At 35.0% G+C, this 27345-nt stretch overlaps 1 protein-coding gene across 1 annotated transcript in view; it reads left to right on the top strand.

Annotated features, from left to right (window-relative positions):
• Positions 1-27345, top strand: part of DPP10 (dipeptidyl peptidase like 10) — a 696759-nt gene that overhangs the window by 320772 nt on the left and 348642 nt on the right. Inside the window, exon 5 of the mRNA XM_077151923.1 lies at positions 9218-9292. Within this exon, the coding sequence (XP_077008038.1) occupies positions 9218-9292 (75 nt within the window). The remainder of the gene's footprint in view (positions 1-9217; positions 9293-27345) is intronic.

Genomic DNA, 27345 nt, shown 5'->3' with positions numbered 1-27345 from the left:
CTTTATCAAAAATTACCAGACTGGAAACCTCCAGGCAGGATCTGGCCTAAGTTGTATTTTTAAAATATTGGGCTATAAAAATCAACAGACAATATCTTGATTTCTAGCTTATTAAAAAAAAAAAAAAGTAGACAACTAGCAGCACATCCGTAGCAGCTCCATTTGTCCCCAGTCTTGACCCAGACTGCTTCGTTCTTGTACCACCCACCCAGTTTCTTAGGCATTTGGGCTTGGATCTCTGCTCTTCTGTAGACTATAGAGATCCATGGTGCTTGCCTTAGTGTGCCAATATGGATTGGAAAATGCTCTAGTGGGCTTTGTTTCTCAAGTCTGTAGTACCTAGTGTTTACCATGATGTTTGCCATATAGTGAATGTTCAGTGAATAATTTATTAGAGCTGAGTGAAATAAACAAATGAGATACTGCAAATATCTTCCCAAGCTGCCTGAAAACATGTGTTTCTCAACTTGATTAAATATCTTATCTTTTCTGTTTAAGTATTATAGCTAATCCCCTGCATATTTATTTTGCTATGATTATTTTACCATGCCTGACTTTAATTGAATGTGACTAGATGGCAGAGTTATCCAATTTAACACCTATTGTACCATTTTGGGTGTCAAAAATAGCAATAAACACATAGAAAATATCTCTACATCCTTTTATTGTAGTTGTAATGAAATGATTAAACATGTAGGTAGCCTGATAGCATTCTCAGCAACAATAAATCCCCAGATGTGGTGGATGATAACCTTAAAAGAGCATGGTAACAGAGATTTGCCTGAGATTTTTTTGGCTGAGATGATATGTGTATCATTTCTTTGCAGCAACAGTGACATGCACAGTGCTCAGTAAATGCAGAGAACTTTCAGCAGCTCGGGACCCTGAAATGGTGTTTGGAAGATTTCCCAATTTGTGTGCTGTGTAATGAGCTGGAGGCAGAATAGTGATAATTAATAAAGTGCCAGACTGGATAATTGTAGGAACTGTAAAAGATACTAAAATGTTTTAACTGGAGGCACAGACACACCTGTGAACATGTGAAGTTAATTTGTTTGAGAAACATCACACGAGGGTGGATAGGGACAGGGAAGGTGAGATTTTCTTTAAATAATTGAGACTTCAGACGGTAAAGCTCTTTGAAAAAAAATTGTGCTGGTGATATAATGCAAGGCCTATAAAAGGAGTCCTCCTGGATTTACTTATTATGTATGCTTCTCTGTGACCTTGAGAAAAGTTTAAGAACTGTGGTATTAGAGTTTCCTAATCCACATAGCACAGGAATGATGACAGTGCCTTCTTAACCAGTTTTTACATATTACTATTCCTCCTTATATTGTAATGTTGGGAGAGGTGACCTTATGTCCTCAATGTTACCCTCAATCCACTATAGACTGATTTCTATTGTGTTTCAACCTATGATAAGTTCACTTGTGTTCAATCTCTCTATTCCTTCTGTATAAGCAATATATCTGTGGCTTCTGGATACCAGGGTTTCAAATGTGTTCCTATAGTTAATGTTCTGACCATAGACAAATTACACAGATTGCTCTAATCTCTCTTTCTCTCTCTCTCTCTCTCTCTCTCTCTCTCTCTCTCTATCTATCTATCTATCTATCTATCTACTCATCCATTATGGTCAGGTTCATGCGTCAACTTGGCCAGGTAATAGTGCCCAGCTTTCTGGTCAAGCAAGCAGTGGCCTAACTGTAACTGTAAGGACATTTCATAGCAGGTTAATAAGAAGGCTAGTTTATTAAATCTTCAGCAGATTGATGACATCTGCAGTCAGCCAAGGAAAGTGTCTTCTGCAATTAGTGTCATTTAATCTAATCAGGTGAAGACTTTAAAGGAGAAATCAGAAGAGAGTATCTCTCTCTCTCTCTCTCTCTCTCTCTCTGCTTCAGCCAGCCAGCCACTCCTGGGGGATTCATTGAAGACCTTCATTGCTGCTGTCACCTTGCAGCCTTCCCTCGAAATTTGGACTCATGCATCCCTTTAGTTGAGTGAGACACTTTTATAAAATCTCATATTTACAGATATCTCTTGTTGGTTCTGTTTCCCTAGAGAACCTGGCTAATGCACCATCTATCTAAACTGTCTATCTGAACTATCATCCAGCCATAGATATATCTTAGAGAGATACAGAAAAAGGAAATGAAAGGGAAAAGAGAGAAAGGGATATGAATGAGGAAACCTGTCTCACAGTGCAATTATGATGGCTATTGAAAGATAATTTCTTCAAAGTTCTTAGCAAGCCCAGAGTATGTGATAAATAATTGTTCAATGTTAACCACTATTGTTGTTATTGTTTCATCATCTTTCTCCTCATTGTCATTAGCATGGGTCTTTTAAAATATGAAAACCAAAATCTTTGAGGTGAAGAATGGCTAGTTATTACTTTGCTCTTCTAAAGTGGCTTTAACATGGGCTGTGTATTATGAATGAATGTAGACAAACACCCCAAGTCTTATCCTTGCCACTCAAAGACATTCTATCTCAGATCACTCTGTTTTCTTGCATACGTGGTTCAGGACTAAACAAATTTGCCCCATATTGATTAGTCTGAATTTCTTATCTTTATACATGGATTTTGGGGAGGGATCCCTAAGTAAGAAAAACCTGACTTTTACTTTTTATCTGTTCTTCATGACATAAGGTGTACAATATATTATGTGTCATGCAGATTTTCTAATCTGTTTAAAAGTTACATACAGTTTATTTTCTTTTTTGTTTGTATTTTGCAGGTTTTTGATGCATCATCACTATTTGCTTGTCCTTTCTCTAGATATGAATTGCATAAGTATTTTTATTTCAAATAAAACTTTTCTCCCTAAACTCAATATATTCTCCTTCATTCATATTTCAAATTCCCTTTGACATTTTGATATTCAATGATTAAATTACAGGTTCAAATTCAATCAGGGGCAGTATAACTTTTTAAATCAAATATAATCTGTAATATATTTATGTTTCAGTCTGTTTCACTCTGGGAATTTCATTTAATGAGAATGTCTTTGGATTTCTGGGGGAAATGGCAGTGTAGGGAGCTCAAGGACTCACTCCTCTTCCAAAAGTAGCTTGTTTTTTTTTTTTCAGAAACTGTCTGAGAGAACTTTCTGAGGCTCCAGGGGCAAGGAGGGCACTGTGCAAAATCCAGGCAGGAGCAGGATGAAGAGGCTAAGGAAGTGTGATGAAGGATTGTGAGTTATTCACTCCACGGCTGTGCTCATGCCCATTGTTCCCATCCCACACTTTTAAGGCTAACTAGCTAAGTCTAGTCCCTGGTTGTCTGCCACAGAAACTAAAATAGAAGCCCTCTTCCCTGAGAAGAGAAGGGGCATGGCCAAGTACTGAGAACCTTTTTTTACTGGTGAATTTAGATTGCTGGGTCCTGGTTCTGAACCACTGTTTTAGCCCACCCAACCAGGGACCACCACGGCCACTGGTTAACCTTACCCTCCACAATGGCAAAAGCAGTGGAAGTTTAAAGATGAAGGGACTTATCTACGGAGGTAGGGCTGAGGAGAATGGCTTACTGAAGAGTTTCATCTGCTGGGAAGACCAGAAAAGTGTAGCTTCAGGGTGCCATCTCAGAAGCATTTTGATGTCTTTCCTAATCTTCTCCACAGGGCTCTTTGAATCTGGTCTGTGCCCCTTCATGGGTCCCTGACACTGTTTTGGTTGGAAAGTACTTACTTGGGGAAGTACTTTCTAGGTGACCCTCCTGCCAGAATTTGTTCTCCAGGCAAAAGAAGCTAGTGGCAATGAAAGGAGAGATTTTAAAAACAGCAAAACAATAGAGGCAAAACAAAAACAAACAAAACAGATCAAGATCCTCAGGAAAAAAAAAGAGGAAAGGAAACTTTCTCTTAGGATGAAACAATTTCACAAGTTGTGAAATCTTAAATATAGTACCACACACCCAGAGCAAGTATCAGATAAAGAAGAGCTGAAAAAAATCGGATCAGTTAAAGCAGACAATTGTGAAGGCATAGAATAAGTTGAACCAAGTGTCAAAGAAGAACCTTGACACAAAGCTGATCAACACTAAGAACCGAAGCAAGAGAGCAAAACTGACCTTCAGAGTAAGCTCATTAAGATAGGCAGATGCCTAGATAACAGGTAAAAAAAAAAAGAAAGGTAAAAACTAATCAAAGATGTTCAATCAAATTACCTAAATCAGTTCAAGGAGATAAAGGAAACTATGGCTAAAGGGATAAAAGATATTAAGAAGACACTGAGTGAGTATAAAGAAGAGCTGAAGTATGAAATAAAACATAGCAGAACTTATGAGAATGAAAACCTTCATAGAAGAGATTAAAAATATACTGGACATACAACTGCATATTTGAACAAGCAGAATAAAGAGACAGAGAACACAATGTTGGACAAACAAAACCTTATAGACAGAATAACAGATAGAAAAAAGAATGGGAAAAAATTGAACAGGGTCTCAGGGAAGTGAATGACAGCTGGAACTGCACAAAGCACACATATACATGTCACAAGTATCACAGAATAAGAAGAGAATGGAAAAGTGGTAGAAAGAATATGAGAGGAAATAATGACCAAAAATGACCCAACTTTTATAAAAGACGTAAATATACATGTCCAAGAGACACAACATACTCCAAACAGAATATAAGGATAGACCTATTCTGAAACATATTGATCACAATGTCAAATGTTAGTGATAAAGAGAGAATCCTGAAAGCAGCAGGAGAAAAGCAATTTTATCACATATAAGGGAACTACAATAAGACGCCAATTTCTCATCAGAAAGCATGGAGGCAAGAAGGCAGTGTGTGATATATTTAAGGTACAAAAAAAAAAAAAAAAAATGCAACCAAGAATCCTTTATCTGCCTAAACTGTCCTTCAAAAATGAGAGAGAGTTCAAAATATTCACAAACAGAAACTGATAGTGTTTATCAAAAAAAGATCTGTCTATAAGAAATAATAAAAGGAGTTCTGCAGGCTGAAAGGAAAAGACAGGAGAGAGATGTTTGGAGGAGAGTGTGGGGATGAAGATTATTAGTAAAGGTAGCTAAAAAGGTAAAAATAGAGACAAAAATAAAAGATGACACATAAATGCTAAAAGATAAAATCTTAAAGTAAATACTGTCTTTACAGTGATAACAAACTTCCCAATCAAAATACACAGATTAGCAAAGTGGATTAAAAAAAAAAAAAGTATGATCCATCTATGGGCTTTGTCTACAAGAGACTCACCTTAGACCCAAGGATACAAATAGTTTTAACGTGAAAAGTTGAGAAAAGATAGTCCATGCAAAGGTTAACCAGAAAAGAACCGGGGTAGCTATATTAATATTGGACAAAGAAGACTTTAAATGTAAAACTGTTATAAGAGACAAAGGACACTATATATAAATAAAAGGACCAAGTCATCAATAATAAGTATCAATCATAAATATGTATGCACATAGCTAGGGTTCCTCAAAATACATAAGGCAGACACTAGCAAAGTTGGGGAAAAATGGATGTCTCCACAATAATCGTAGGAGACTTCAATATACCACTCTCATCAATGGATAGAACATCAAGATAGAGGATCAGTAAGAAAACAGGGAACTTGAATAATATGCTAGATGAATTAGACCTGACAAACATGTACAGAGCTTTTCACACCAAAATGGCAGGCTATGCATTCTACTCAAATGTCTATGGATCTTCTCCAGGATAGACTACATGTTGGGTCATAAAGCAGGTCTCAATAAATTAAAAAAGACGAGTATGTGTCAGAGGAAGCACTTTCTCTGACCATATTGAAATGAAGCTGGTAATAGATAACAGGCAGAGAACTGGAAAAATCAAAATACATGAAGGTTGAACAACATGCTCTTAAGCAATCAGTGTGTCACAGAGGAAATTGCAAGAGAAATTAGTAAATACCTCAAAAAGAGTGAAGGCAAGAGTACAACGTATCAAAAATTATGGTATGTAGCAAGAACAAATTGCTAGAGAGGAAAAAATCACTGGAGAGGAAGATTCATAGCCCCAAATTCCTACATTAAAAAAGAAGAAAGAGCTAAAATCAAAGACCTAACTGAACACTTGAAGAAACTAGAGAAAGAACAACAAACTAATTCCAAAGCAATTATAAGGAAATAAATAATAAAGATTAGAGCAGAAATAAATGACATTGAGAATTAAAACAAACAAAAATAAGCAATAGAAAAGTTAACAAAACCAAAAGTTGGTTCATTAAGAGGATCAATAAAATTGAAAAACCCTTAACTAGACTGAAAAGGAAGAGAGAGAGGCTATACAAATAAATAAAATCAGAAGTGAGAGGGGGCATCACTACTGACCCCACAGAAATTTTTCAAAGAATCATGAGAGGATACTATGAACAACTCTATGCCAAAAAATTAGATGACCTATATGGAATAGACAAATTCCTAGAAACACACAAACAACCTACACTGACTCTAAAAGATATAGAAAACCTTGATACATCAATTACTAATAGAGACTGAATTAGTCATCACAAAGAAAGCTCAGGATCAGGTGACTTTAGAGGTGAATTCTACCAATCATTCCAAGAAAAATTAATCCCAATCCTGCTCAAAATCTTTCAAAAGATTGAAGAGGAGGGAATGATACCTAACTCATTTAATGGAGCCAACATCAACCTAATACCAAAGCCAGATAAAGATACTACAAGAAAAGAAAACTATAGACTATTTTTTGCAATGAATATAGATGCAAAAATCTGAATCAAAATACTTGCAAATTGACTCCAACAGCACATCACTCACTTGATCATGGTGCATAATTCTTTTAAAGTGAGTTTTATCCCAGGTATGCAATGGTGGTGGTTCAACACAAGAAAATCAATTAATATAATACACCACATTAACAAATTAAAGGTGAAAACCCTATGATCATATTGATTGATGCAGAAAAGGCATTTGACAAAGTCCAAAATCTTTTCTTGATAGAAACACTTTGAAAGACAGGAATAGGAGGAAACTTCCTCAACATGATAAAAGGAGCATATGAAAAACTCACCACAAACATTGTATTCAGTGATGAAAGACTGATAGCTTTCCTCCTAAGATGTGGAATAAGAAAAGGATACCCACTGTCACCAGTGTTATTCAACATTATACAGAAGTTCTAGCTAGAGAAATTAGGGAAGAAAAATAAATTAAAAAATACCCAATTGGAAAGGAGGTAGTAAAACTTTTAATATTTGCAAGTGAGATGGTCTTATATATAGAAAGTTCCCCCAAAACTACAACAAAACTGTTAAATGAATTCAGGAAAGTGATGGGGACAAGTTCAATATGGAAAATCATTACTGTTTCTATACACTAGTAATAAGCAATCTGAGAAGGAAATTTATGATAGCAGCTAAAAGAATCAAATGCCTAGGAATAAAGTTGATCCAAAATGTAAAGACTTTGTACATAAAAATCTACAAAAAATTGCTAAAGAAAATCAAAGAAGACCTACATAAGTGGAAGGATATTCCATGTTCATGAATTAGTATACCAAATGTCATTAAAATGCCAATTATACCCAAATTGATTTACAGATTAAAAGCAATCTCAATCAAAATTCCAACAGTCTACTTTGCAGAAACAGAATAACCAATTATCAAATTTATTTGGAAAGGTAAAAGACCTTGAGCAGCCAAAAACTTTTTGATAAAGAAAAACAAAGTGTAAAGAAGTCATACTTTCTGATGTTAAAGCATATTGTAATGCTACTGGTCAAAACAGTATTGTACTGGCCTAAAGATAGATATATTTATGATTGGAATAAAATTGAGAGTTCAGAAATAGACCCTTATGTCTATAAGCAATTGGTTTTTGACAAGACTACCAAGTCCACTCAACTGGAACAGAATAGTCTTGTCAATAAATGGTGCTAGCACGGGATATCCATATGCAAAAGAATGAAAGAAGACCCCTATCTCACACCCCAATGAAAAGTTAACTCAAAATCGTTCAAAGACCTAAATATAAGAGCCAGGACCATAAAAATCCTAGAAGAAAATGTAGAGAAGCATTTTCCAGATCTTGTTGTAGGTAATGGTTTCTTACACTTTACACCCAAAGCATATGCTAGGAAAGAAAAAAAATAGATCAAAGGCACCCTATCAAAATTAAAAACTTTTGTGTTTCAAAGGACTTTGTAAAGAATGTGCAAAGGAAAGCTACTCAATGGGAGGACATATTGGGAAACCACATATCCGATACAGGGTTAATATCCAGAACATATAAAGCAACTTATGGAATATTATTCAACTCTAAGAAGAAAGGAAGCCCTGATGCATGAGGCAACATAGATGAACCTTGATGACATTATGTTGCCTGAAATAAGCAGACACAAAAAGACAGATATTGTGTGATCTCACTGATATAAACTAAGTATCATAAGCAAAATCGTAGAGTTAGAATCTATAATGTAGGTTATCAGGAGTTAAAATGAGGTTATAGAATGGGGAGCTGATGCTTACATTTGTACAGAATTTTCAATCAGTTTGATTGTAAATATTTGGAAAGAGATAATGGAGATGGTAGCATGTTATTATGAGTTATGAATTATGGGTGTGAATGCAGATGAAAAGGGAAATTTTAGGTCATGTATGTTACTAGAAGAAAGATAGAAGATAAAATATGGGACTGTATAACATAGTGAACCCTGTGTGGATGAAGACTGGTTAATAGTACAAACAAGAGAATGACCTTTCATGAATTATAGCACACGTACGTCACTATTACAAGGTGTTAATAATAGAGTGGTATATGAGGAAAAATACACCTATTGCAAACTATGGACTATAGTTAACAGTAACATTTTTATATTCTTTCATTAATTATAAGAAAGGTACCACACCAATGCAAAATGTGAATGGTAGGGTGGTCTCTGGGAATGTTGCATTTTTACATGACTTTTATTTAAAGCTGCATCTTCTCTAATTAAAAAAAAAAAATAGTTAAAATTATGCTAAGTAAGAGAAACCAGAAGCAAATTCAACATATTCTATGATTTCATTTGTATGATATGATACCACACATGGTATGATTCCATAGGCATATATATATATATAATAGGAATGAGAATGTCCATTTCACAGTGTGGTGATACGAATCAAAGTCTTTTTGATATTTATGGATCCAAGTACATAGTAATCTTTATATAGTAAGTTTTTTAAGTTAATTGTTTGTTTTCTTTGCTAGGTAACCTTCAAAGCATCAAGACATTCAGTTTCACCTGATTTAAAATATGTTCTTCTGGCATATGATGTCAAACAGGTAAAAGAGTGATGCTTTTTTTCTTTGAGAAAATTTTGTTGTGATGCATTCAGGTAGCCGTTCATATTTTTCCTTGACAGTCCACCTGGTTAGGAAAAGTTTGGCGTACCCAATGGTTTCAGAGGGGCATTGATGACCAAGATTGCACAAGACAGTTTAGATATAATGATCTTTCTCCTGTCTCTAACCAGTGGGAAACGTGGACTGTCAAGTGCATGAGCTGATCCAAGGCCATCTCTTTTCAGAGTGGAGTGGGTCAGGGATTTGAAAATGCAACAAATAGGGGCTTCTAACATTCTCAGGATATGGCACATTGTGTACTTGAGTTTTTCATGCATCGGTAGATAAGGTGCTTTCTCACTGGTTGTGCCCAGAGCTGCAGTGTGGATAGTGGGGACAGACTGAGTTAGGTTGTGTTCAATGGATTTTTTAGTGGTGTTTAAGCATAAGTTTTGTGGTTGTAGAAAATTTTACAAGTAAGGCAAGACAAGAAATTATTTATGAACATATTAAATGTTCTAATTGCAATTAGGGTTTCAGTATTCCATGCCAGCTCTAAAGCACAATTAGAGCAGTACGTATGGTTGTTGAGTAGTTTTGTACATAGATATAATTTTCATTGTTAAAATGCTGGAACGCAATTCAGCAGATTAGTTTCTGTATAGAATAAATGACTGGAAACCTTTGAAGAAAGTTTTATGGGCTTTAGGATGGACAATAAAAATTTATGGACTTAAGGCAGGAAGCTTCGTATAATGCATCAAAAGCCTGAACACATGGAATGTCATAGTAAAGACCTGCTACTTTTTTAGTCTTTTAGGATATACGTGTGCTATATTTTTGCAAGAGTTTATATTATGATTTAAAATAATTATTTTGCACTGAAAAAGATAAATTGTAAAGATGACTTTACAATGAAACTCATCACTTTCTATTATAAATCTTGGTCTTTTTTCCTTAACTTTTGCTGCTATTTCCTTTCACTGAGGTTTTGAAAATCACATGTAACTTGTAAGAAAAAATGATTGACTTCTGTAAACAAAAATATTACCATTCCTAAAAACTTTTAAACACTATTATTTATCTGATTAATGTTAACTTAAAATTACTGCTACATTAAACTGTTAATGGCTTTTAAAAAACAGAACTCTGTCAGAGGGATAGGCACATAGATCAATGGAGCATGATAAACAACATGGAAATACATGCACAAAAAAGTACCAAGTTGATTTTTGACAAATGTGTAGCTATAACAATAACTTAATGTTGGAAAGATCAATGGACCATCCATAGTAAAAAAAAAAAAAAAAAAAGGGGAAAGAACCTATTTTAGTCTGACATCTTATACAAACTCAAAATGGATCACAAACTTACTTGAATACAGAATGTAAAGCTTCTAGAAAAAATAAGAAATACATATACATATATATATATATATGGAAAATCTTTGGATCTAAGGCTATGTAAAAGTTCTTAAACTTAGATCAAAAGAACAGTCCATTAAGGAAAAAAGTTGATGAATTGGATTTCACTGAATTTTAAACTTGTAGTCTGTGAAAGACCCTGTGATGAGAATGAGAAGACAAGCTGTACACTGGGAGAAAATATTTCCAATTTGCCTAGCTGAGAAAAGATTAATATCTAGAATATTAAAAAAATTCAATAGTCAACATAAACAAAAAAATGAACAAAAACTGCCAATTAGAAAATGAACAAAACACATGAAAAGATATTTCACTGTAGAGATACAAATGGCAAATGAGAACATTAAAGTTTGCGTCATTAGCCATTAATGCAATGCATTTAAAACCACAGCGGACTATCACTGCATTTTTTTTTTTCAAAATGGCTAAAATAAAAATAGAATAAAATAAAACAAAGCAAAACAAAATACCAAATCCTGGCAAGCATGCAGAGATACTGGATGATTCATGCGTTGCTAATGGGATATATAAAGAAAAAAATACCTATCTGGAAAAAAATATTGGTAGCAATCATGCAATTACCTTCCAACCCAGCAATTGTACACCTAGGCATTTATCCCAGAGAAATGGAAACTTACATTCATGCAAAAATCTAAACATAAATAGTTATAGCACCTTTCTTTGTAATAGCCAAAAACTGAAGGTAACCTAGATGTTATCCAATGAGTTCATGTTTAAACACAGTGTGATACCAAAACCATTTCAGCCAATCCTAAAGAACACCTAGGGCAAAATATAAGATTCTCCAAAGGTTCCACGCACTAGAATAACTTCTCAAAAATCTAGAACCTGCAGATAGGTCTCTGGAGCAGATAAGTCCTAAAACCTAGAGGGTCCAGCCTCTCCAAGAAATCAGCTTTTCCATCTCCTGACCCCTCATTACTGACAGCCTTTCCAACATGAAAAAGTTAGAGTGGGCATAGTCCAAATACAGCTAAAGAATGGGAGAAAGGTCAAAGGTGATGGTGAAGTCATACAGAGAAGGTAGGGTTTGATAAGCGAATATGGTTGCTGAATCATTATACTGGTATTTTAGTCCCTAGCATCTTAGAGCAGCTAGGAGAAAAACCTAAAATTGTAACCCGTACCATATTCTGAAAACTGTTCTACAACTAATTGTTGTGATGTACTTTGAAATTTATTGATTTTTTGTCTATATGTTATTTTTCACAAAAAATAAAAAAAGTGATGATAAATATATATAAATATATCCCTTCTAGCCTCCAATGCTCTGGAGCAGCTAGAAAGAAAAATCTGAGATGATGATATCGCAGCCCATGACAGACTATGAGATCTGTCTTGTAACTACGTGTTGAAGAGTGCTTTGAAAATGATTGCTTTTTTCTTTGTTTGCTTTGTATATATGTTACATTATACAATAAAAAAGTTTTAAAAAATAATTAAAAGTAAAAATAGAAAAATAAATACACTCTGGTATGTGCATTCCAGGCATACTACTCAGAATAAATAGGAACAAGCTATTGATACATGCAACATCCTTGTTGAATCTGTGCTGAATTATGATGAATGAAAAAGCCAATCCCAAATGATTACATGCCATATGTATTTCAACATTCTTCAAGTAGTAAAATTATGGATACAGTTAAGTGGCTGCCAGTGCTTAAAAAGGACAGTGGTGTGGCTATTCTTTATTTTATGGGGCCACATGAGGGATCCTTGTGGTGATAGAAATCTTCTGTATCTTGACTATAAATGTGAATCTTCTATTTGTGATATTGTACTTTTTTGAAAGATGTCACCAATGGAGAAAAACGGATAAAGAGTACATGAGACCTCTCTGTATTAACTCTTACAACTGCTTGTGAATCTATAATTATCTCAAAATAAAAATTTTAGTTTTATAAAAAGTATAATTGAAGAAAATTTCCTAAAATAAAGTAAGACCTGGTAGCCCCCCAATCAAATTCAATTTATTTCTCCTTATTCATATAAAATTCATCAAATGTATAGATGATGCCAGATCTTTGACATCTTCTGCCTCAGATAAGTTGCTGGGAAAATAGATGAGAAATATTTGTACTTATACCCATATTTATTGTGTTTTACACAAATCTGATGTACTTTTAGAAGACTTGTAGTATGAAAAAGTTTAAAAATGTAAATTATGACCAATTATTAATCAACCTAGGATTAGTAGTTTGATGGAATCTGTATCTCTGTCCATGCCATGCAGTGTCTATATATATTTTTAGTAGTTGTTTTCAGGGAGTTGAGAGGTGTGAGAAATAAAATTATGCTAGAATATAACTGTTCAGCCCATATAGAGTCCCTGATGACCATCCTTCACTCAGAGGACTTGATGTCATCTTTTCATCTTAACTTTTGGTAATTTTGATTCCTCTTTAAATGAAGAATGTGGAATATAAAGTATAAAACTTGGTTCCCTTTGAATATTTGGACAAACATGTCAAGATCATATGAAAATATAATTAACAATAGAAACATATCTGTGGACCATTTTTTATATGTCATATCTTTTTTTTGTTACTTTGAGGAACAGTAAAAATACTCTATGGCAGATTAATCTTTAGAAATGAGAGGAAGCTGTTATTTTGATGATTTAAAAAGATCAAATGAAAACGCACAATGTTAAATCACTTCACTCATTCATTCATTTTGTTTATTCATCATCTATCAGCTGCAAACTACTGAGCCAGACATTCTGCATCTTGTGTGTGTGTTTGTATGTGTGTCTGTATGCACAAATTTGAGCCATCACCTTCAAGAAACCTACTGTCCAGTAGAAGTAATGGAACACAAATGCTTATATACAGTATGCACAGCTCTATATGACATGACATAAGAATGGTCACATGAAAGAAGTAGAGAAAATTTCCACTCATGCTAATCATGGGATTTTGAATGGGGAACGTTATACTGAACTTTGAAAAGCAGTTATGCAAAGATTAATAGAAAAACATCCTGGGTGGTTAGGTAATATGGAAGTAGCATTAAATCTTTGAGAATAGCAGTGATTTCAGATTAACCTGTCCACAAGTTAACACATTAAAAAAAAACATAAACCTATATATATGGATTGTGTTCAAATTATAGAAGAACTTGAATGACATTCTGTTCTTTAGTTTATACAAATATAGCAATTTGGGGTCATTAACTGTTTTAGGGTAATAGATGTGATTATTCCATGTGTGAGTATTTGTGTCTATGTGTCATTTTATGTGAGTGTTTAATGTTCATCAACACAAACAGGAAATAAGCAATCACATAAAATACAGCTTCCTGAACTCATCCACTAGAATTGTTTTGGTGCTTTTTTCATGTATTAAACATTGTGTTAATCAGACACTATTATCCTGATTTCAGATAGGAGAAAATTCTGGCTAAGAAAAAAATGGAAAATGCAGGATCAGACAGATTTAGAATGTTACCCAAGATCTTTCAGTTAGAAGGGATTGCTGCACACCAGTGAAGTGGCTTATCTTAATTGTATGGCAGATATGCTGAACTTTAAAAACTCACTCAAAGGCTGCATTCTATTTGTAGATTCTCCTTTATTGTTGGACGTTAGTTGTTTCCAAATGTTCACTGTTTTAAAAGGTTTCAAAAATATCTTTTAGTATACCCCCTTTTCCTGAATTTAATATTTTTATAAGATGCATTTCCAGAAATGAAATGTGTGGGTGAACGTATTTAATGGATTTTTAAAATTCAGGTGAAATTCATATAGCATAAAATTAGCCATTTTATAGTACATATCTCAGTGGCATTTATTATATTTACAATGTTGTGCAACCACCGCCTCTATGTAGTACCAAAACATTTTAATCACCCAACAAGAAAAGCTTGTATCCATTAATTTGTCACTCCCCATTCCTTCCTCTCCCAGGCCCCCAAGTAGCCACCCATCTGCTTTACTCTCTCTATAAATTTAGCTTTTCTAGATATTTCATGCAAAGTGTCTCACACAATATGTGACCTTCTGTTTCTGGATGATTTCACTTAGTGTAGTTTTAAAATTTCATCCATACTGTGGCATGTATCAGTACTGCATACCTTTTGTGGCTGAATAATAGTTCAGCCACATATGCATTCCACTATTTGTTTATACATTCATTCATTACACATCAGGATTGTTTCCACCTCTTGGCTATTGTGACTGGTGCTACTATAACATTTGTGTACAAGTATTAGTTTGAGTAGCTGCTTTCAGTTTTTTGTATATATCTAGGAAAGGAATTGCTGGGTCATATGGTGAATCAATGTTTAACTTTTTGAGAAACCACCAAACTGTTTTCTCCCGTGATGGCACCATTTAAAAATCCTACTCACAAAGTACAATGGTTCTAATTCGTCTACATTTTCACCAACATTTCCTATTTTCCTCTTTTTTTTTTTTTTTTTAATTACAGCTTTTCTTGTGGATGTGAGGTGGAATTTCATCATGGTTTTATTTGCACTTCCTTAACGACTAATGATATTGAGCATCTTTTTACATATTTGTTTCAAAAATGTCTATTCAAGCTCTTTGCCCATTTTAATTGAATTGTTTTTCTTTTTGTTTCTAAGTGATAACATATATCTATATCCTGGGAATTGGACCTACATCTGATATATGGTTTTAAACCATTTTCTCCTGTTCTGTACATTGGCTTTTCACCATTTGATAATATCCTTTGTTGAAAAAGGTTTTAATTTTGATGAAGTCCAATGTTTCTATTTTATTTTATTATTTTTCTTAATTTTTAAATTTTTTAAAAATATCAAACAAAAGCAAGCATTCTTAAATTTTGATCATTCTGTTCTACATATATAAGCAGTAATTCACAATATCATCACATAGTTGCATATTCATCATCATGATCATTTCTTGGAACATTTGCATCTATTCAGAAAAGAAATAAAAAGAAACCAGAAAAAATTCATATATACCATACTCTTTATCCCTCCCTTTCATTGATCACTAGCATTTCAAACTAAATTTATTTTAACATTTGTTCCCCTATTATTTATTTTTATTCCATATGTTTTACTCGTCTGCTGATAAGGTAGATAAGAGGAGCATCAGACGCAAGGTTTTCACAATCACGCAGTCACATTGTGAAAGGTATATCATTATGCAAGCATCTTCAAGAAACATGGCTACTGGAACACAGCTCTACATTTTCAGGCAGTTCCCTCCAGCCCCTCCATTACATCTTGACTAACAAGGTGATATCTATTTAATGCATAAGAATAACCTCCAGGATAACCTCTTGACTCTGTTTGGAATCTCTCAGCCATTGGCACTTTATTTTGCTTCATTTCATTCTTCACCCTTTTGGTCAAGAAGGTTTTTTCCATCCCTTGATGCTGAGTCTCAGCTCATTCTAGGGGTTTTCTCAATCCCTTGGTGCTGAGTCTCAGCTCATTCTAGGATTTCTGTCCCACGTTGCCAGGAAGTTCCACACCCCTGGGAGTCATGTCCCACATAGACAGGGTAGGGTGGTGAGTTTGCTTGTTGTGTTGGCTCGAGAGAGAGGCCACATCTGAGCAACAAACAAGGTTCTCTTGGGGGTGACTCTTAGGCCTAATTTTAAGTAGGATTGTCCTATCCTTTGTGGGGTTAAGTTTCATATGAACAAACACCAAGATTGGGGGCTCAGCCTATTGCTTTGGTTGTCTACACTGCTTGTGAGAATATCAAGAATTTAACTTGGGGAAGTTGAATTTTCCCCCTTTCTCACCATTCCCCAAAGCAGACTTTGCAATACTTTTTTATTCACTGTTCAAATCACTCTGAGATTTATCGGGGCATCACTCTGGACAAACCAACAAAATCTCATGTCCTACTCAAGGTTCCATGTACTTATGGTGTTCAATTAAGTTGTTTACATAAGTTATATTAGGAAATGCACTAGTCAAAATACAAATTTTGTACCAAATAAACATTTTTTGCTTTAGTCTCACACATAAGTTGAAATTTTAAAATATTAACTACCATCTATTTTCAGCACCCTGCAGTAATGACATTCCTTTGTTCTTCGTCATGCAAAAACATTTTTTAAATTTGTACATTTAGTCACTGTCATTATACACTCTAGGCATTCCTAGAGTATACCATCTCAGTCTTTATCGTCTTTCTTTCTGAGTTCATTTGTGCTCCCAGCCCTCTTCCCTCTATCATTCTCACATTCAGCTTCATTCAGTATTTTAACATAATTGTATTACAGTTAGGTAGTATTGTGCTGTTCATTTCTGAGTTTTTACATTCAATCCTGTTGCACAATCTATATCCCTTCAGCTCCAATTACCCAATATCTTACCCTATTTCTATCTCCTGATGGTCTCTGTTACCAATGAAATTCTCCAAGTTTATTAAGTAATATCAGTTCATATCAGTGAGACCATACAATATTTGTCCTTTTGTTTCTGGCTAATCTCACTCAGCATTATGTCCTTAAGGTCCATCCATGTTGTTACATACTTCATAACTTTATTCTGTCTTACAGTTGCATAAAATTCCATCATATATATATATGATGTGGTATATATATATATATATATACCACAGTTTGTTTAGCCACTCGTCTGTTGGTGGACATTTTGGCTGTTTCCATCACTTGGCAATTGTAAATAATGCTGCTATAAACATTGGTGTGCAAATTTCCATCTGTGTCCTTGCCCTCATGTCCTCTGACTAAATACCTAGCAATGGTATTGCCAGGTCATATGGCAATTCTATATTTAGCTTTTTGAGGAACTGCCAAACTGCCTTCCACAGTGGTTGTACCATTTGACATTCCCACCAACAGTGGATAAGTGTGCCTCTTTCTCCACATCCTCTCCAGCACTTGTCATTTTCTGTTTTATTGATAATGGCCATTCTGGTGGGTGTGAGATAATTGTGGTGTTGATTTGCATTTCGCTAATAGCCAGGGAAGTTGAGCATCTCTTCATGTGCTTTTTGGTCATTTGTATTTCCTCTTCTGAGAAGTGTCTGTTCAAGTCTTTTGTAATTGGGTTGGCTATCTTTTTTGTTGTTGAGTTGAACAATCTCTTTATAAATTCTGGATACTAGACCTTTATCTGAGATATCATTTCCAAATATTGTCTCCCAATGTGCAGGCTGTCTTTTTACTTTCTTGATGAAGTTCTTAGATGCACAAAAGTGTTTAATTTTGAGCAGTTCCCATTTATTTATTTATTTATTTAATGCTCTTGCTTTGGGTGTAAGGTCTAGGAAACTGCCTCCTGTATAAGATTTGTAAGATATTTCCCTACATTTTCTTCTAACAGTTTTATGGTCTTACATCTAATGTTTGGGTCTTTGATCCATTTTGAGTTAATTTTTCATAGGGTGTGAGATATGGGTCTTCTTTCATTCTTTTGCATATGGATATCCAGTTCTCTAGGCACCATTTATTTAAGAGACTGTTCTGTCCCAGGTGAGTTGGCTTGACTGCCTTATCAAAGATCAAATGTCCATAGATGAGAGGGTCTATATCTGAACACTCTATTCTATTCCAGTGGTCAGTATATCTATCTTTATGCCAGTACCATTCTATTTTGATCACTGTAGCTTCATAATACGCCTTAAAGCCAGGTAGCATGAGACCTCCAACTTGACTCTTTTCCTCAGGATACTTTTAGCTATTTGGGGCACCCTGGCCTTCCAGATAAATTTGGTTATTGGTTTTTCTATTTCTGAAAAGTAAGTTTTTGGGATTATAATTGGTATTGCATTGAATCTGTACATCAATTTAGGTAGAATTGATTATATATTTAGTCTTCCAATCCATGAACACAGTGTGCCCTTCCATCTATTTAGGTCTTTTGTGATTTATTTTAACAATTTTTTGTAGTTTTCTTTGAATAGGGCTTTTGTCGCTTTAGTTAAATTTATTCCTAAATATTTTATTCTTTTGGTTGCAATTGTAAATGGAATTCTTTTCTTGATTTCCCCCTCTCATTGTTCACTACTAGTGTATAGAAACACTACAGATTTTTGAGTGTTGATCTCATAACCTGCCACTTTGCTGTACTCATTTATTAGCTCTAGAGGTTTTACTGTGGATTTTTCAGGGTTTTTGACATATAGTATCATATAATCTGCAAACAGTGAGAGTTTTGCTTCTTCCTTTCCTATTTTGATGCCTTTATTTCTTTTTCTTGTCTAATTACTCTGGCTAGAACTTCCAACACAATGTTGAATAACAGTGGTGATAGTGGACATCCTTGTCTTCTTCCTGATCTTAGGGGGAATGTTTTCCATTTTTCCCCATTGAATATCATGGGGGATTTTCATATATTCCCTTTATCATTTTGAGGAAGTTCCCTTCTTTTCCTATCCTTTGAAGTGTTTTCAACAGGAAAGGATGTTGAATTTTGTCAAATGCCTTTTCTGCATCAATTGAGATGATCATGTGTTTTTTTCTGCTTTGATTTGTTCATATGGTGTATTACATTAATTGATTTTTTTTATGTTGAACCATCCTTGCATACCTGGGTTGAATCTTACTTAGTCATGATGTATAATTCTTTTAATGTGTTGCTCAATTCGATTTGCTAGAATTTTGTTGAGGATTTTTGCATCTATATTCACTAGAGAGAATGGTTTGTAGTTTTCCTTTTTTGTAATATTTTTGTCTGGCTTTGGTATGAGGGTGATGTTGGCTTCGTAGAATGAGTTAGGTAGCTTTCCCTCTTCTTCAATTTTTTTTGAAGCGTTTGAGCAGGATTGGTACTAATTCATTCTGGAATGTTTGGTAAAATTCACATGTGAAGCCATCTGGCCCTGGACTTTTCTTTTTGGGGAGCTTCTTAATGACTGATTCAATTTCTTTACTGTGATTGGTTTGTTGAGGTCATCTACTTCTTCTTGAGTCAAAGTTGTTTGTTCATGTCTTTCTAGAAAATTGTCCATTTCGTCTGCATTGTGGTATTTATTAGCATAAAGTTGTTCATAGTATCCTGTCATTACTTCCTTTATTTCTGTGGGATCAGTGGTTATGTCTCCTCTTCCATTTTTGGTCTTATTTATTTGCATCCTCCCTCTTCTTCTTTTTGTCAATCTTGCTGAGGGTCCATCAATCTTATTGCTTTTCTTATAGAACCAGCTTCTGGTTTTGTTGATTTTCTCAGTTCTTTTCATGTTCTCAATTTCATCTCTAATCGTCATTATTTCTTTCCTTTTGCTTGCTTTGGGGTTAGTTTGCTGTTCTTTCTCTACTTCTTCCAAGTGGACAGTTAATTCCTCAATTTTTGTCCATTCCTCTTTTTTGATATAGGCATTTAGGGCAATAAATTTCCCTCTTGACACTGCCTTTGCTGCATCCCATAAGTTTTAATATGTTGTTTTCATTTTCATTTGCCTCGAGATATTTACTGATTTCTCTCGTAATTTCTTCCTTGACACACTGGTTGTTTAAGAGTGTGTTGTGGAGCCTCCACATGTTTGTGAATTTTCTGGCGCTCTGCCTATTATTGATTTCTGACTTCATTCCTTTATGATCTGAGAAAGTATTTTGTATGATTTCAATCTTTTAAAATTTATTGAGACTTGCCTTGTCATCCAGAATATGGTCTATCCTTGAGAATGATCCATGAGCACTTGAGAAAAAGGTGTATCCTGCTGTTGTGGGATGAAATGTTCTATAAATGTCTGTTAAGTCTAGCAATTTATTGTATTATTCAAATTCTCTGTTTCTCTATTGATCCTCTGTCTAGATGTTCTGTCCATTGATGAGAGTGTAAGATTGAAGTCTCCAACTATTATGGTAAAAGTGTCTATTTCTGTTTTCAGTGGTTGGCTCATGTATTTTGGAGCATTCTGGCTCAGTGCATAAATATTTATGACTGTTATGTCTTCTTGTTGAATTGTTCCTTTTATTCCTTTTATTAATATGTAGTGTCCTTCTCTGTCTCTTTTAACTGCTTTACATTTGAAGTCTAATTTGTTGGATATTAGTATAGCTATTCCTGCTCTTTTCTGATTGTTAGTTGCATAAAATATCTTTTCCCAACCTTTCACTTTCAACCTATGTTTATCCTTGGGTCAAAGTTGTGTTTCCTGTAGACAGCATATAGATGGTTCCTTTTTTTAAATCCATTCTGCCAGTCTATGTCTTTTGATTGGGGAGTTAATCTATTAACAGTTAGTGTTATTACTGTACAGGTAGTACTTTCTTCCACCATTTTGTCTTTTGGACTTTATATGTCATATCTATTTTTTCTTCTTTTTACCTTTACTGATAGTCTTCCTTTCTACACTTTTCTCCACACCTCTCTCTCCTGTCTTTTCATATCTGCCTCTAGTGCTCCCTTTAGTATTTCTTGCAGAGCCAGTCTCTTGGTCACAAATTCCCTCAGTGATTTTTTTGCCTGAAAATGTTTTAATTTCCCCCTCATTTTTGAAGGACAATTTTGCTGGATATAGAATTCTTGGTTGGCAGTTTTTCTCTTTTAATAATTTAAATATATCATCCCACTGTCTTCTCACCTCCATGGTTTCTGCTGATAAATCTATGCATAGTCTTATTGGGCTTCCCTTGTATGTGATAGATGGCTTTTCTCTTGCTAATTTCAAGATTCTCTCTTTCCCTTTGACCTCGGACATTCTGATTAGTAAGTGTCTTGGAGTACATCTATTTGGATCTATTCTCTTTGGGGTATGCTACACTTCTTGGATCTGTAATTTTAAGTCTTTCATAAGAGTTGGGAAATTTTCAGCGATAATTTCCTCCATTAGTTTTTCTCCTCCTTTTCCCTTCTCTTCTCCTTCTGGAATACCCACAACACGTATATTCATGTGCTTCATATTGTCATTCAGTTCCCTTAGTCCCTGCTCATATTTTTCCATTTTTTTGCCCTATATTTTCTTTTGCTTGTCGGATTTCAGATGTTCCATCCTCCAGTTCACTAATCCTATCTTTTGCCTTTCGAAATCTACCAATGTAGGTTTCCATTGTTTTTTTTTTTTTCATCTCTTCTACAGTGCCTTTCATTCCCATATGTTCTGTGATTTGCTTTTTCAGATTTTCAATTTCTTCTTTTTGTTCAATCCTTGCATTCTTAATATCCTCCCTCAATTCATTGATTTGATTTTTGATGAGGTTTTCCATGTCTGTTTGTACATTATGAATTGTTTCAACTCCTGTATCTCATTTGAATTGTTGGTTTGTTCCTTTGACTGGGCCATATCTTCAATTTTCCTAGGGTGATTTGTTATTTTTTGCTGGTTTCTAGGCATTTCATTACTTTAATTAGTTTAGTCTAGAGATCGTTTTCACTTCTTTTACCTAGGGTTTTCTTGCTGGATGAATTTGTTATCTGTCTATTCTTTGACATTCAGTTCAGCTTTTTCTGGACCACTAGCTTAGGTTTTGTTTAACAGAGGATAATTTTTCAGTTTTTTTCTTTTTTTTGGCCCTGCCTGTGTGGTGCTTTTTTTTCCCCCCACCCTTAGGAGAGTTTACTTAGGTATTATAGATCCCAGCTGGATTTTCCCAGACCAAACTGGCCTCCTGTCCGGTGGAAAGAGTCACCTGCATCAGTTTTCCCTGAGGGTGAGACCCAGCAGGTTGAAAGACTTTCCTGTGAAGTCTCTGGGCTCTGTTTTTCTTATCCTGCCCAAAATGTGGTGCTTGTCTGCCTGCAGGTCCCACCAGCGTAAGATGATGTGGTACCTATAACTTCAGTAGACTCTCCCTGCTGGGGGCATGGTGGAGGCAGAGGAGAGGTTGTAGGCTGGTTTTAATGGCTTCAAATTACCAAGCCCTGGTATCTGAATTCCTTGAGGGAGATACTCCCCCTGCGTTGGGCCTCACCCCTCCACTGGAGAAGGCACAGGCTCCAGACAAGTTCCCAAACAGGCTTGTTTCTGCCTATGCCTGGAGCAGTTGCAGTCTGAGAAGCTCTGCAGCTGTATCCAAAGAGTGTCAAGCCTTTGTAGAAACATAGCCACAAAAACCTCTATTTCTTTTTTTTTTTCTTTTTCTGTCAGCCCTGCCCCCTTTGCACCAGGGCAAAAATGAGTGACCTTCACTTTGACCAGGTTCACCTGAGCTGGGAGCCTATTTGTAGTAGTCAAAATTTGTGAATTAATTCCACACTTGAAGCTTAATTGCACTTAGCCCCTGCTGCTGGTAAATTCTCTTTCCTTCCCACTCTGGGAAGCAGCCTGTGGGGGAGGGGCGCCAGCCGCCATGGCTTGGGGAATTCACAGTTCTAGGTGGGCTCACAGCCAGTCCAGCTGGTCCAGACTGGGGTACGCTGTGTGTCTGGTCACTGGTGTGGCACCAGGAGCTGTTCTGTACTGTTCCTGGTTATTTAGTGGCTGTTCTGGAGGATGAACTAAATCCCACACCTTGCTAAGGTACCATTTTCTTCTAATCCCCCGATGTTTCTATTTTATTTTGTTGTTCATGCTTTTGGCTCTCATCTTAGAATCCATTATCAAATTCAAGGGCATTAAGATTTACCCCTAGGTTCCTCCTGAAAGGTTAATAGTTTTAGCTCTTATATTTAGGTAACTGATCCATTTTGAGTTAGGTTTTAGTCTATACTAATCCAGGTGTAACATTTTAAGATCTCTGTTATACATTTTTAAATTTTTTACTAAAATGGTTGTATTGCTTCATACTGCCCCTTAAGCAGTATATTAGTTCCAGTTATATTCCCATCTTCATCAACACATGATAGTATCTTAAAGAAAAAGTAATTGTTATATTGATAAATTTGTTGACTTGATAGAAATAGTATACGCATATGTGTGTGTGTCTGTATGTGCATATATTATTTTAGGTGTATGTGTTTGCATGTCTGTATGTATTATTATAAATGTATATATTTCTAACCATGTAAGTGCAAAAATATATATGTATATTTAGAGATCTAGGACTAAATATATTTATCTTAATATGTATTTGAATACTAGTTAGACTACTACTTTCAGTACATATACATCAGTTTTAATAGCTTTATTTTGAATAATGCATTTATATCTCCATCTGTTTATCTGTTGGAGTCTTGGTTTCTTAAAAATATTCATTTGTATAATTCAAACATTAATTTTGTTGTTGTCCTTTCTTTAAACATTTCACATTTTTTTGGCTTTACTTTTGACTTAGAGAAAGTTTAAATTTTGACATAAAAATTTGCATATTACTTTGCTGTTTTCTCCTGTCTCTAGTCTCAGGAAATTTCCACCAATATGATAAATCTCTCAGTGTACTTTTTCCCCTATTTTATATATTTTATTCATATTAATTTGACATTTATTTGATTTTGATTTTATTTTTATATATTTTATTAATATTGATTTGACATTTATTTTATTTTATTTTTAGTTATTTTTTATGGGATAGGTGGTCTGAACCCATTTCTTAAAATATAATAATAATAGAAAAGATCTATCTCATATATGAATGAGTAAAATCATAGTGAATCTCCTGGGTAGCCTCCAAAAGAATATTTTGATATATTATAAGGAGAACACACAAAACAACTGATAGAGATGTAACACAGCTAAATGCCATCAACCTGTTTCCCCATTGTTATCAAGAAGAGGAAGAAAAGAGGAAGATGATGATTATTTATATATATATATATTTATATATTTATATATTTGCTATAAGACACTTGAAGTATGGTAAAAGCTCCAAGGTGCATACTACATCAACTTTGTGAAAAGGGAGAAAGAGATCAGTTTTCACTAGAAATCTCCAGGTGGATATTCCTGAAATGCTGGATAGATGGACAAAAACACAAGCAATCTGACAACTTTCTCCCCTTTTCAGAAGTTATTAAATTTTCATAGTCAAAGGCCAAATATATAGACAAAAACATAACAATCCCTACCTCATATATCCAGCGTTGTTTTGGTTTATCCAATTCCATTTCAGGATATAACAATGTTTGAGAGAAATGTTTATAAAATAGACTGTACATTTTCTGCATTAATAGATGGAGGAAAGAGAATCCATTAAATGCTTTTTCTTTCTGCTCAAGAGCATTACATTTTGAATATTGATTACTATGCTATAATACAATGAGAGTTTTCCTGCTTCTGCTCTTGCCTCTGTGTGCTTGAATCTGGGGGTGGGTGCAAAATCAGGATGAATGAAGGATTCTGGAAATGGAGAAATAATGTGCTTACATAATCTCTGGTTTGGGTGAATGCAATGCCCCCTACCACGTCTTCCCGAAATCACTCTTTTTCTTTCTGCCTCATACAAAAAATGTGTTTTTTTTGTTTGTTTGTTTATACATTTAATCAACATCATTGTCCATTCTAGGCATTCTTAAATTATACCATCTCAGTCTTTATCCTCTATCTTTCCTTCTGGTGTCATACATGCCCCCAGCCCTTCTCCCTCTGTCATGCTCACATTTAGTTTCATTCTGTACTTATGTTATTGTACTACAATCAGGTAATATTGTGCATTTTCTGAATTTTTACAATCAGTCCTGTTGCACAATCTATATTCTTTCAGCACCAATTGCCCAATCTCTACCCTATTTCTATCTCCTGATAACCTGTGTTCTTAACTTCAATTCTCCAAATTTGCTCATTAATGTTAGTTTGTAATAGTGAAACCAATCAGTATTTATGCTTTTGTTTCTGACTAGTTTCACTCCGTATACCATCCTCAAGGTTTATCCATGTTGTTATGTGCTTCATGACTTTATTCTGTTTTATACCTGAATAATATTCCATCTTATGTGTATACCACAGTTTATAAGTTAGCCATCATCCTTTGATGGACGTTTGGGCTGTTTACGTTTTTTGGCAATCATAAATAATGTTGCTATAAACATTGGTGTGTACTTGTCCATTTGTGTCCCTGCCCTTTAGTCCTCTGCATATGTAGCTGGTAATGGGATTGCTGGATCATATGGCAATTCTATATTTAGCTTCCTGAGGAACCGCCAAACTGCCCTCCACAGTGGTTTTACCATTTTACATTCCCACCAACAGTAGATAAATGTGCCTCTTTCTCCACACACTCTCTAGCACTTGTCATTTTCTGTTTTTTTTTTTTTTTTTTTTTTTTTTTTGGTTTGTTTGTTTTGATAATGGTCATTCTAATGGGTGTGAAATGATATCTCATTGTGGTTTTGATTTGCATTTCCCTAATAGCCAGTGAAACTGAACATCTTCTCATGTGCCTTTAAGCCATTTGTGTTTCCTGCAATCGCTCTCATTCCTTTTAAACAGTTTTCTATGCTGAAGCTAAATTAGGAGAAACTTTGATTATCATCCTCTGTTAGGCATCCTAGGATAAAGATTAATATTCATAATACTGTCCAGAAGACCCTACCAGCCTCTCCAGCCTCACCTCTCAGGACATCCCCCTCTCCTCACCTTGCTCTCATCACTCCAATCCATTGTCTTTCCTCTAGTGTCTCAAACTACTGTGTTCTATCCCAACATGTGACTTTTATTGTTCCTCTGCCTGGAAAAAATTTCCTGCCTATGCTCTCTTCTTCATACTGATGATTCTTGCTTATTCTTCAGATGCCAACTCAATCATCACTTACCTCCCCACCCCCAAAAGCTTTCCTAGACTTCTCTGACTTAGTCAAATTCCATTTTCCTAAGTTTCATAGCATTTCACCTCTCCTTTGTGGAATTTACCACAACTGTAATGGTGTCTAGCAGAGTCCCTAGTTGTGTTTCTCGAAAAAATATTTGTTGTATGAATTAATAAAACTGAATCTCCAGCCAACTTCTCTTGAAGTGCCAAGTGAAGGGAACTGGTTCTTCTCTGCTCTTTCATAGCGCCTGGTTTATACCTATGCCATAATATTTCTCCCTTTCTATTGACATCAATTTATTTGTACATATCCTTTACTATAGGTCTTTATAAGTCCCATAAAGAAAAGAAAAAGGAATAATTTGCTTCGTTCATTTTTATGCCTGTAGAGTTTTCTTCAGTGATTGGCACATAGGAATTACTCAGTCCGTGTTTGTGTAACAAACATCCGGAGAGTCCCCAAAATGCTGAATGCTCTGGTCCCATGCTGCAGAAATTCCAATTTAATTTGTCTTGGGTACAGCCTGGACTTTGGAGTTTTTAAAACTCTCTAGGAGAGTTTAGTTTGCAGCTAGGGTTGACACTGAACTAAAGCAAACTGGTCTATTCCATTTCTTAAATGCTTTCTGACTCCAGACAAGGGAAAGATTAGAAATAAGAATTAAAATAACTGCTTTTTTTTATACCATTCTTAAGTCTTTACTTATAGACTTTTTTTTTTTTTTTTTTTTTTTAAAAGGAAAGACAGAGAGAAGGAAGGAAGGAAGAGAGGAAGAAAGGGAAACATCTTTTAAACATTTTCTTGTTTTTTATTGTATTTTGTTTCTCCGTTTTCGTTACATGGGCTGGGGCCGGGAATCGAACCGAGGTCCTCCGGCATAGCAGGCAAGCACTTTGCCCGCTGAGCCACCGCGGCCCGCCCTACTTATAGACTTTTAATCCCTTTAACCTCTCTTTACAAAATTTGCTATTATTCTTATATTTTTGTTGGCAATACAGAGCTAAGGAGATTCCAAAACTTGCCTAAGTGACTCAGGATTGAAAGCCTTTTCTCTAGAACAGTGGTTCTTAA

The sequence above is a fragment of the Tamandua tetradactyla genome, chromosome 3 (genome assembly GCF_023851605.1).
Source record: "Tamandua tetradactyla isolate mTamTet1 chromosome 3, mTamTet1.pri, whole genome shotgun sequence".
In the NCBI taxonomy this organism is placed as follows: Eukaryota; Metazoa; Chordata; class Mammalia; order Pilosa; family Myrmecophagidae; genus Tamandua; species Tamandua tetradactyla.
Note: the sequence above shows the minus strand (reverse complement) of the source record. Positions and strands in the feature narration are given on the sequence as shown.